Source organism: Helianthus annuus, chromosome 15, assembly GCF_002127325.2.
Source record: "Helianthus annuus cultivar XRQ/B chromosome 15, HanXRQr2.0-SUNRISE, whole genome shotgun sequence".
NCBI classification, from domain to species: Eukaryota; Viridiplantae; Streptophyta; class Magnoliopsida; order Asterales; family Asteraceae; genus Helianthus; species Helianthus annuus.
In genome coordinates, this window is record NC_035447.2 from 166515495 (window position 1) to 166528236 (window position 12742).

The 12742-nt window shown below is 42.8% G+C and overlaps 1 protein-coding gene across 1 annotated transcript; it reads right to left on the bottom strand.

Annotated features, from left to right (window-relative positions):
• Positions 1 to 8563: 8563 nt before the first annotated feature.
• On the bottom strand, positions 8564 to 12500 carry LOC118487565. Its single transcript, XM_035984504.1, has 3 exons — positions 12188 to 12500; positions 11948 to 12100; positions 8564 to 8778 (listed from the first exon to the last, which is right to left on the bottom strand). The coding sequence occupies exons 1-3, from the start codon at positions 12498 to 12500 to the stop codon at positions 8564 to 8566; spliced, it is 681 nt and encodes a 226-aa protein (XP_035840397.1).
• Positions 12501 to 12742: the final 242 nt, after the last annotated feature.

Here is a 12742-nt window from a genome sequence, read left to right on the forward strand (position 1 = left end):
GAGCCGACCGGCCGATCGAACAGGCTGTCCGAACGGACTGTCCAACCGAACGAATAACCCGTTCGATCGAACCTACAGTTCGATCGACCAGGCTGTTCGACCCACCAACACTTGTTTTCTTTTTACGCGTTACTCATCGTCATGCTATCGAACTATTCAGGCTAACCCTACTCTCAAGTGCTCCCTTCAATCCATCAATCAACCGCTGTGAGTATACTCGAACCCTTTTTGCTGTAGCACTTTTGGGTGTTACATACGTTACTTATCTAAATCACAATCGAACACACCACTCAATTACTTTAAACGCTAACCGTTCTGCATGTATTACGTGACTAAATGAATGCTTGTTGTTATGTTTACACGTGGAATGCTGTCTACCTGCCCTAACGACGATAGTACTATAGTTTGGACTCAGCACCCATTCACCCGGGGGTTGTTAAGGACAATTACTTGCATGGATTACGGTGGTAATCATGTATTGTGAACTGCCTCGGGCAGTCAACCCGCAGTCATTGGTATCGATAGTTCCATGTCGATAATTAACATGCTTCGTTTTCCTCTGTGTACGTGTTGGTTATGCGTAAACTATTTCGAACTCTATATGCTATTATCAAACTTGTATGCTCACCTTAAATTTTATGTATTGACTTTATTTTAACGTATGTGACAGGCAATTAGGATGCTTATCTGCTAGGAAGGCGAGCTTAGAATAAGCGTCTAGAGCATAGTTGTCTGTAGATCTTGCAGATCGAGTCTTTAGATGTAATTGAACAACTTTTATATTTAAATTTGAATCTGAGTTTTCGGAACAGAATATTGGACTAGTTGTTATCTGTAATAATTTATTTTACTATTTGGGATACGGTATGGGACGTATTATTTAAACTGAATAGTAATGATAGTTGTTGTGGAAACTTCTGGACAATCTGTTTCGCTCAGTGCCATGCCCTGATGATTCCGCCATCGGTTGGGGTGTGACATACTCCGTCCAGATCAGGTGTCCCTTCCCCTAATGTTGGTGTCACCAGTACCCCGCCGCATGTCGAACTTACCCCAGAGGGGGTCGCCAACAATTTCCTTGAGTTGAGGTCTCTCCGCAACCAATATGTGAGTAGAGAAAGGTACAAAGGGGTGAGGATCCGTCTAGACTATGATGAACCTGAGCCAACATTGTCTCCTGGACCCCCTATTCCTCCTTTTACGTCCAGGGATGAGGCAGGACCCAGTAATCCTCCAAATCCTAACCCGTATCTGTCCGCAAGGCCAAATCCTACAGTATACCCTCTCTTCTCGTCCCAACCTGCTCCCAGCGGTGCTCCACTGGGCCATGAGCTGACCCTTGACCAGCTCCTACAGTCCCCAGTGACGAGTCTTCCGCCCTCAACGACAACTTCATGGGAACAGGCCTTGTCGGTACTCCCTTTAGCATGAAGCGCCGTTATGAGCACTCCCTTGGTAGTTAGCTGTTCTATTGCACCCGGAAGCCTTCAAGGCTTCAACCTCATGCCCCAGATGATGATCCAGATGATGGCCAACTTCCCATGGTAAAACTTCATTAATCAAGTGCTAGCCACTCAAGGGAACAACAATGGTAACAACAATATGGGTGCAAGGGTTGAAGAAGATTTGGCCAAACCTTATAAACCAAGTAACCTTTTATGCTTTTCACAGCAGATAGCCGATTATGACTTCCAGACAAAGATCAAAATGCCGGCCCACATTAGAACGTATGATGGGACTGAAGATCCTGAAGACCATCTTCAGATCTTTACCGGTGCCGCAAGAATCGAGAAATGGTCAAACGCTGAATGTTGCTTGATGTTCATGCAAACCCTTGTCGGACTAGCAAGAATCTGGTTCAATGACTTGCCTGCTCAAAGCATTCGAAGCTTCGATGACCTTAGCAAGGGGTTCCTAGCCAATTTCTCCCAACAAAGGTGGTATGTTAAAGATGCTACAGTGATCTTTCAGATCAAGCAAAGAGATGATGAAAGCCTTCGAAAATTCATAGAGAGATACAAGAGGGAAGGTCTAACCTATGTGGGGGCAGATGAGAAAATGAGGGTGGCCGGTTTTATGAATGCCATTACATCTAAATACCTCACAAGGGATTTTAACAAGTCCCTCCCCAAGACTTTGGAAGAAGCTCTCGAAATGGCTGAGGCCCACATTCGAGGAGAGGAGGCTGTAGATATCAAAGAAGAAAGGAAAAGAGGAAACAGCTGGCGAGGTAGCAGCCCAGCCAGAAAAAGAGGAAACTTTAACTCCTATGACAGACGCCAAAAGGGTTCAGACCATCGAAGGTCTGAAGGTCGCAACCCTCCCAGTAGAGAAAAAGGTATGAGTTTCACACCTCTCACCAAGACTCCTTAAGAAATCCTAGCAACAGAAGAAGTCAAGCAAAACTTCCGGCCTCCTAGGCCTCTCCTTAAAAGCAGAAAAAACGAGAACTCCACACAATATTGTGAATTCCATGAAGAAAAGGGTCACCACACCAATGATTGCTTCCAACTTAAGAAAAGGATTGAAGAAGTTGTTAAGTCCGGAGAACTTGCTCACTTGGTGAAAGGAGTAAGGGATAAAATGGCTGAAGGAAAGGGCAAGGAAGTCAATATGGTGGATTTTGATGGAAGGGTTCAACAAAAAAGACAACGGTTGGAAGCTTGGGAGCTTCAGTGTGTGTGCTTCCCCCCAACAGAGAAAGATCCTCTTTCTAACCCTCTCGTGGTAGAAGCAACTGTGGGAACATTACAAATGAGTAGAGCATACATAGACACTGGGGAAGCTACTGAAATCATGTTTGAGAAGTTCTTCAACCGCTTGAGCAATGAAGAACGTTCAAGGCTTCAACCCTCTGGAACCTCCATAAAAGGTATTGCCGATATACCCCTCAAACCTTTAGGGCAACTGACACTTAATGTTCGTTTCAGCGAAGGTCAGACAGAAAGAACTCATCCACTCACCTTTGTGGTTATCAATATTCCCTCAAACTATGACGTAATCATTGGGAGGCCAGGGCAGTGTGCATTCTACATGGTTGTGTCCGTCGGCCATGGCACTGTCAAATTTCCCACCGAGAGGGGAATAGCAACCCTTCAACCTTCCCAGGAAGCGTACGTGGTTGAAGGTGAAAGTTCCAAAAGCGGAGAAGACAAGCAAAGGCTAATCATAAATCCTAAGTACCCTGAACAAAGAATAAGGGTCAATCCAAGCCTTTCACAGGAAACCCTCTCATACCTCGAAAAGTTGCTAACACACTACAGCGATGTCTTCGCTTGGTGTCCAGAGACATGATATGGATCCCTCGGAACATTGCCGAGCACGACTTAAGAATACCACCGGATGTCAAGCCCGTGGTCCAAAAGAAAAGAAGTTTGGCACCAAAGAGAAGTTTGGCTGCATGCCAGGAAGTTGAGAAGCTCGTGTCAGCAGGCATCCTCCAAGAGGTCAAGTACCAATCATGGGTTGCAAACCCAGTTATGGTCAAGAAGCCAGACAACTCTTGGAGGATGTGCATAGATTTCAACGGCCTTAACAAGGCTTGCCCCAAGGATTGCTATCCATTGCCGGAAATTGATCTCAAGGTTGACTCCCTTGCCGGCTACCCTTTCAAATGCTTTCTAGATGCTTACAAAGGGTATCATCAAATACTCATGAAAGAAGAAGATGAGGAAAGACAGCATTCCACACCGATAAGGGAATCTTTTGTTACCAAAAGATGCCTTTTGGCCTCAAAAATGCCGGGGCAACCTACCAACGTTTAGTGGACAAAGCCTTTGCAAGCCAAATTGGTAAAAACATGGAAGCATATGTCGATGACTTGGTGATCAAAAGCAAGACGGAATATCAAATGCTCAATGACATTCAAGAGACTTTCAAGAACCTAAGAAAGGTTAACATGAAACTCAACCCTGAAAAATGTTCATTTGGGTTTGAGGAAGGCAAGTTCTTGGGCCATATTGTTGGGAAACAAAGCATCAAGGCCATCCCAAACAAGGTGAAAGCTGTTCTTGAAGCCAAACCACCAAAAACCAAGAAGGAGGTTGAAAGCTTGAATGGGAAGCTTGCAGCCTTGAAGCGTTTTACCTCAAAATTAGTGGAAAGGTCTCTCCCCTTTTCCAAAACGCTCAATGGTTGCACTGATAAGAAGGACTTCAAATGGACTGAAGAGGCCGGTGAAGCCTTCAACCAAATGAAGCAGCACCTAGCTTCCCTACCTGACATGGCAGCCCCAGAAACGGGCGAATTGATCTCAGTCTACCTCTCAGTTGCCGAAGAAGCAATAAGCGCGGTCCTCACAATTGAACGAGAAAAAATCCAGGTACCCGTTTATTTCTTCAGCAAAACTCTAAAATTGGCTGAAACCAAATATCCTCCTTTAGAAAAACTTGCCCTAGCCCTAGTCCAAACAGCTAGAAGGCTTCGAAGGTATTTCCATGCACACCCTATACAAGTGGTCACCGACCAACCTATCAGGAGTGTGCATGAAAAACTAGAAAACTCGGGACGATTAGCCAAATGGGCCATAAAACTAGGAGAACATAACATCACCTATGTTCCAAGAAAAGCCATCAAGGCCCAAGTCTTGGCTGATTTCATTATAGAAGTCCGTAAACAAACCATCACTGAAGTAAACACTGCAACCTCTGAACCCTCTGACCTTGAAGCCTGGAAGCTTTTCACCGATGGGGCTTCAAGCGTTGAAGGATCAGGGGTTGGGCTCATTTTGATCAACCCAGAAGGGTTGGAATTCACATATGCTCTCCGTTTTGACTTTCAGACCACCAATAACAAGGCTGAATACGAGGCACTGGTCGCCGATCTAAGGCTGGCCAAAGAAATGAAGGTCCAGAAGCTTGAAGTGTTCACAGATTCATTACTGGTCTCAAGCCAAGTAAACGATAGCTATGTTGCCAAAGAGCCCAACATGAAAAGGTACAAAGAAAAATCCAAAGAATTGATGAAAACCTTCCAAATGTGTACAATCAAATAGATTCCAAGGTCCCAAAACAAGAAGGCAGATGCCTTAAGCAAGCTCGCATCTCTCACTTTTGCTCACCTAACAAAGAAGGTGTTAGTAGAAGTGTTAAAAGCTCCATCGATTGATGAGTTGGAGGTTCAAGACGTAGTCACTGATGAAGATCCAAATTTGATGACTCCAATCAAGAAGTTCCTTAAAAACGGTGAACTACCCAATGATCAAGTAGAAGCTGAAAGGGTTGAAATCAAAGCAAGGCAGTACGTACTACAAGGAGAAACCCTTTATAAAAAGGGTTACCTTGCCCCCTTGCTAAGATGTGTTGGTCCTGAGCAAAGTCAGTATTTGATCAAAGAAATTCACGAAGGCATATGCGGAGCTCATTTTGGAGCTAGGTCGGTGGTTGCAAAGCTCATGAACTTTGGGTATTTCTGGCCCTCAATGCATCGTGACACCGCTGAGCAATTAAGAAAATGTGATGCTTGCCAGATCCATGCACCGATCCCAAAAAGTCCTAAGCATGAACTTGTCCCAATAACCTCGGCATGGCCATTCCATAAATGGGGAATGGACATTGTTGGTCCATTTCCCCCAAGCAAAGGAGGAGTAAAATTCTTGCTGGTGGCAATAGATTATTTTACAAAGTGGCCCGAGGTTACACCACTTGCAAAGATTACAGGCAAATAGGTCATCGACTTTGTTTGGGAGAACATTATTTTCCGTTATGGATTGCCGGGGGTACTCGTCACTGATATTGGGAAGCAATTTGCTGAGAAGCCTTTTAGCATTGGTGTAAACTGTACAGGATCAACCAGATCTTTAGCTCAGTGGCTTACCCGCAATCAAAAGGTCAGGTCGAAAGGACTAATCGAAGCATAGTGGAAGGTATCAAAACAAGATTGGGAAGGTACGAAAACAACTGGCTCGACGAATTTCCTAGTGTTCTATGGGCCATAAGAACAACCGAAAAAACAAGCCATAAGAGAACCCCCTATAGCTTGGTATTTGGGTCCGAGGCTGTGATCCCAGCCGAGGTAGGAGTTATAACACAACGAATTGTCAACATGGATCCCGAAACAAACCAAAAAGAGACCATGTTGAACTTACAACTCCTAGAAGAAGCACGAGACCAAGCCGCAATTCAAGAAGCCAAGTACAAGCAACGAATGGAAGCCTATTACAACAAGATAGTCAAGAATGAACGTTTCAAGCCAGGAGACCTGGTCCTTAGAAACAATGAAGCTAGCAAGAAAGAGAATCAGGGAAAGCTCGGCCCAAAATGGGAGGGTCCGTACACCATCCTTGAAGCACATAAGGGTGGATCCTACAAGCTAGCAGATCCAGAAGGTAAAAGGCTTCCAAGGCACTGGAATGGAAAAACCTTGAAAAGGTTTCACGTCTAAACGGGAAAGATTGGTTTGTATTTTGCAATGTTGCATGTCAAGAGTTGAACTACGAAAACCTTTTGTAAAAATGTCTCTTGAATGAATGAAGTTGTTTTATCAAATTTGTCTTTCTATCCTAAGAACAGGTTGAGAACCTAGCAAGAAACTCCATGGCAAGGGCCATGTAAGGGGTTGAGCTCCCAGGCCACATCGCTCAATAGGTTCAAGGGTTGAATGGACCTATATAAGGGGTGAGTTCCTAGATCAATACAACTCCATGAGACTTATTATCAATAGCAAAAAGTCTCATAGACAGGTTTGAACAGCCTACACCAAATGTTCCTTAAGCCTTAGAAAAATAATCAACAAACAGGCTTATGAAATCAAACAAAAACAAGAAAACAAATAAGATAGGTGCCGTTCCTTCTTGTTAAAAATACCAAGGCTAAGTGACTGCAGCACTGAACCCTTTAAGGTATAAAAAACATAAGGGCAACACAAACTCAACAAAGACAAAGTTATGAGAAAACAAAATACAACTTGAACGAAAAATTTTAAGACAGAAACAAAGTCAAACCAAAATACTAAGAAGCCTTCAAGGCTTCAAGCCTCCAAAGTGACAACTTGAAGCCTTAATGGTTTCAACCTATCTACAGGTAGCCAAAAAGCTTAAAAACAACCAAGCTGCCTTAACAAAATAGGCACAAGTATAAAAACACAACGAAGAAAATAGCTAAGCATAATACCATAACCAAGAAAGCCCCGAAAGACTTTCAATCATTCAAATATAAGTTAAAACAAGCCCTAGTGGCTTGAAAGTTAAGATATTGTTCAAATGGCCATACAGGCCTAACACAACCAACAGGAACCTTAAGGGTTCCTAAACACCTAATATTGTTTAAAAGTTAACATCACAAACCATAAATTTTTTTTAAGTGCTAAGAAAGCTACGAATATCTGTTAAGCATCGACAGAAGGCTTGGAGACCCCGGAACCTTCGCCCTTAGCCTTCTTCGCTTTCTTCAGCTTCTTCGCTTTTGCACCACCATCACCACCTACTGCTGAAGCCTCCAAGCTCGCATCCTTCGAAGCATTTGGTCCGTCAGAAGGGGTGTCATCACTATCCCATGAGTAGGATCTCTTCCTCGAAACAGAATCCAAGACTTCAGAGCATACTTTTTCATTAAGGCCTTCGGGTTTCAAATCCTGCAAAACAGTAAGAGGCTTACCAAAACAAGCAGAGACTTGATGGATATAAGGATAGGTGAGCCTCTCCATCTGTTCAACGGAGCCCTTGAAAACATCGGAAGCCTCAGGACGAAATAAAGGAGACTTCTCCAAAGGATGTCCGGACTCATGAAGCTTGTACCCGGCAATGAGGCCCTGATGTTTCCCCAAGTTAAGTAATTTTGTGTAAACTTCGCCAAGTGCGGAATTAAACTCCTTGGAGTGGAGAAGGTAGGTAACAACCTGTTGAAAACCTTGCTCAATCAACCATTGATTATCACTGGTGGTTCGAGCAACTGCAGCTTTCAAACCTTCCTTCTCCGCATCAAAAGCCCTTTGTTGAACAAACAAAGCTTCTCTATTTGCCTTCAGCTTCTCCCGATCGGCCTCAAAGCTCTTCTTAAAATCACTCATTTCAATCTCATGCTGCTTAGACAAATCATCAACCTTCTTCGACCATGCCTCTTCCTTCTCAGCAAAACCAGCTATCTCATTCTTCATCGCGGCAATTGAAGCTTTCATCTTATCCTTTTTCTTGGAAGCTTCTTCATATTCCTGCATCCCTTTAGCAAAACGAGTGACACCTTCAGCCAAAAAGGCAGAAAGGTTGCAAGAACTGAGCATCATCCTAGAAATAAGATGATCAGCTTCCATCTCAGATATGGCGCTTCGAATGCCGGGAGGAGCAAAATGAGCCAGAGCTTCAGCACAAACAGCCGGATCTTTAAAATTATCACCAACCTTAACCCCCCAGTTAGGCACATAAATGTCTTGACCCTCTGAACCTTCGAAGCTCTCAACACTTTTGACTGACGAACCTTGAATAACCGGAGTGGTACCTTTCTTAATCAATTTCTTCTTCTTGCTTGAAACAATCAACTCCTTCTCCTTACCCTTGCTAACATCCATAGCTTGATCTGCCGATGCTTCAATATCATCACTAACATCAATAGGCTCCGAACCAGAGGGCTGGTCAACCCTTCAGATGGCGTTGTGAACGACGAGTAGAACCCTTGGAAGCAGTAGCCTTGGTAAAACCTTTAACATTGGGGACATTCACATACTCAGAACCCTCGAACCTATAATCAGAACCCCTAACAACTGCATCCTCACCAGGGGTAGCACCAACATCATCAAAAGCAACATCGGAAGTGTCATCGCTTTTTATAAAGTCAAGAGCAGACATAACTGCAAAATAAACAAAAAACACATAAGCAAGCAAAGAAGTAAAAACATAAAAAAACATAGGAAAAATAAATGCATACCCTTTCCATCTCTCATGAGCACCGGGTCTCGATTACGTTTTTCCCACAATTTACTAAGACCCAATAATACCAATAAATGCTCAGGAAAGGGACGAAGCCTTGAAGAACACTCCCTAAGATTTTCTAAAAATCGAGTATTTATTTCAGACGCAGAGGGTTCAGGTTCGTTCAAAACGGCATCTGGGTGTCTCCAAACAAGTTTGAAGGGAACAATCTCCTCAGACACCCAGAAAAACCGATCTTTCCAGACCCCAAGTGTAGAAACCATGGATGAAATCAGACAGGTATCAACTTGAGTGGTCTCGAAAGTAAACCAATCACCATTTTTGGCAAGCCGGAAGAAGCGACGGAACGACAACAGAGTCGGATCATACCCGGAAGCCCGACACAAAATTTCAAAATGCAAAACCCTAGCCATCCCAAGCGGATGAACTTGACCAAGAGATATGCGATAATATTCCAAAACATTTAAAACAAAGTTTGAAAATGGATGGCGAAGATTTGAGAACTCAAAATGTCGACAATATAAAGCGATCAAACCAGAAGGACACTGATCGATAGACTTATCACAAGCCGGAGCAACCGGATTAAACTTTGTCCCTATTCCCTACTCCATACAAAACAAATCGACTTCCTCTTGAGTCATTCGGGAAAATGATTTTGCCATATCCTTACGAGCACCCATGATATGAAAAAATTAACAAGAAAATAAGCAAAGTGAAACTGACCTGATTTGAAAAAGAGGAAAATTTGAGAGAAAAAGGGAGAAAATAATGTTCTTCTAGTTAAAATATATCAGTTAATGAGAAATATAATTAGGCAGGAAAAAATTAAAACCACCGCCTGACGAACTGCCACAAGTCTTGTCAAACTGTCCTGTCAAAATTCAAAAATCACAAAACCGTTTCCAACCCTTCAAGCCTTGAACCCTTAAAACCTCCAGGCAGGAAAACACATGCATAAAAGGCAGAAGTCTTTGAGCTCATTCCCCAAAAACCTCTGACTTGGGGGGCTGAGGACGGAGTAGCCCAGAACCAAAACAAATGACTTTAATAAATGAACGCCCAAAAGGCAAAATGGTTCAAAGGTTAAAAATCTAGGGAACCGAAATAAAGTAAGGCAGTGTGAGAACAGTAAATAGTCACATCTCCACCAACTCGCCAGCCGCAATGCAGGTCCAACAGAGTACACTCTATTATCCAGGGGTCAAAAGGCTTTAACCCCCGAAAGGGTAAGCCCCTCACTGCAAGCAAGGTCGCTAGTCAAATGCATCCCTCTTTGGGAGATGCCTTCTCCTATAAATTCAGCACTTCACTCACTAAGCAGACATTCCTGACCAGCCCTGATTACTAAGATATCTGGTCATTCACATTGAGTTCTTGCTTCACGCAAGACACTCTCTTTCACGTCTAACATACACACCCCTTTTGCTATTTCATCCGAATTTGAACATACTTCAGAGGAGGATCTTTAGCAGACAACAAGAACAAACTAGTGAACCTCCTTCCACGTCTTGCAAACGTGGGGGGACCCCACGACATGCGTTAGGCAAAGTTGAACCCTTCAACCCTTTTGTCTAACCAGCCCAGCTACTATCCTTGGTCTATTATTTGTTGCATCAACATGTATCATGAACAAAACAAGTACTTCTGAATATATTTTATTGGGAGGAATTGGATATAAAAGTTTCTCAGGACACAAAACTATAAATGGAATATCACCATTTAAAACAACTGATGGCATTCTATTAGCAAGAAAACAAGTTGTGGATATTGCATTAACACAAAATGGTTTTGGAACATTCATTTTAAACAAGAGTGCTCTTGCTACTTCAAGAAGATGCATGTTTTTACGCTCGACCGCCCATTTGGGTTGAGGTATGGATGCATGATGACTCATGAACTATCCCATTTTGCAAATAGTATGACCGAAAAGGTTCTGAAAATTATTATTTTGCATTGTCACTTCGCAAGGTTTAAATAGAGACATTAAAATGTGTTTTTACTTTAGCATGTAAAGAGCAAAAATGATAAAACACTTCAAAACGATTTTTCATAAAATAAAGCCAAGTTACACGAGAATAGTCATCAATAAACGAAACAAAACACTTAAAACTAAGCTTAGACGAGACAGGACACGGATCCCAAATATCAGAATGAACCAATTCAAAAGGGACATTAAAATGTGTTTGTAGAATCATTACTGTAATTTGTAATCCTTTGATTATTAGACCATGTGTAGTGGTGAAACAAAATAATGCCTCCACCATGGGGCATTATTCGACACGTGTCATCCCAGTCAGCATGAGGCATTATTCCAAAAGTGGCGTAGTGGGGCATTATTCCAATAACGCCCAAGCAATCATTTCACAATTATTTTTTTTAATTTAAAACATAAAAATCTTCATTAATTTAAAATAAAAATTACACTACTTGAAATAAAAAAAACGAAAAAAACTGAAAATAAAAAAACCGAAAAAAAAAGAAGATGATCTAGAGTCCATATTTTTCTCGAATTTTTTGGCGACGTATTTGCGCAAGGATCAACGCGTCGCCTTGGAGGTGGTCGATCGGTTTGGACAAAAACTCAATGCCCTTTTCCATTTGTCTCGCCTCTTGCATCTCGTTAAACTTTTTGGTTTCGGCCACTCGTTCTTTCATAATCTCATAACGTTGGTGGCCGAGGTCGCGAATGTCTTGGAGACGACGGTTCATCTCCTCGAAATCTTCCTTTAACTCGAGATCGGAAGACGACTCGACCGTTTTTTCCCGGTTCGCTTATCCTTTCTTCTACCGGGCGCTCGGGTCAACTCTTCTTCAAGTTCCTCGTCAACTCCACCACCTCATTTAGATCGACATTGCGGACATCCGATGTCGGTGTTTCAGGGTCAACGGAGGATGATGTTTTTGACCGTTTAGCTCGACGTCTACTACTAGACGTCATGGTACCTACTCGCGCCCACTTTGGACTTTTTCGTAGTAGATCCCAACACTTATAGTACGCGAAAGGGCATTTCGTTTTCTCGAACTCGTCCAATGTCCTCGTTAAAACCCCGACGTCACCTTCACCACTCGAGCGATTATCGAAATTACGTTGGTACACTTCTTGGAACGCATGACACTTGTTGTTGATGTCGGTCCATTTGCTAGAAATGGAATCTTTGTCCCGATGTTCGCCTTGAACCCACGTGCTATAAAAGAGTGCACGAACCCTATCCCAAAAAACGGGGCCCATTTGAAAGCTTGCTACAAATTTAAAAAATAAAAGTAAAAATATAAGTTGTATGTTAAAAATAAAAGTACAAATATAAGTAAAAAAAATATAAAAGTTACCGGTTTCGTGGTCCTCCGAAATGTCGAGCCACGCCCGAGTCAACACGAATTCCTCATCCTTCGTCCATTTAAGGTGAGTTTTCGTACGTCGAGGTTCGTCCTTTTCCTTCTTCTTATGCGACCTTCTGCCGCGTTTCGATTTCTCTTGCACCGGTTCGGTTTGCGTCTCCGGCACGACATCGACATCGGGTTCGGGTTCGTCTTGTTGTTGTGACAGTTGTGACCCGCCGGCTTGACCATAGCCGAAGGTGGGAGGCACGAACGGAGTGGCGCCACTCAAGTAAGCCGCGTACGTTAAAACGCTCGGGTCCATGTCTTGAAGGTTATACGGGTGTTGCGGTTGGGTTGTGTTCGGGTTCATGGGTCTTGCGGGGACACCAAAAGGGGGTCGGAATGGATGCATGATTGTATAAAATATAAAAGAAGTAGGAGAGAAAGTAAGAGTTTTTTTATAAAAAATAGGAGAAAATGGGTGATATATATAATGTGGGTAAATTTTTGAATTAAAAAAAATAAATAAATAAACACATTTGACCGTTGGCAACGGTCCATTCT

What these genes read in the sequence shown, in the direction of transcription:
- LOC118487565 (XM_035984504.1), bottom strand. Translation starts at nt 12,500, where the DNA reads ATGGACCCGAGCGTTTTAACGTACGCGGCTTACTTGAGTGGCGCCACT. An exon ending in TTCGGAGGACCACGAAACCG is followed by an intron (nt 12,101 to 12,187) that starts GTAACTTTTATA and finishes TTAAATTTGTAG; the next exon opens with CAAGCTTTCAAATGGGCCCC. An exon ending in GTTCCAAGAAGTGTACCAAC is followed by an intron (nt 8,779 to 11,947) that starts GTAATTTCGATA and finishes TTTATTTTGCAG; the next exon opens with TTATGTCTGCTCTTGACTTT.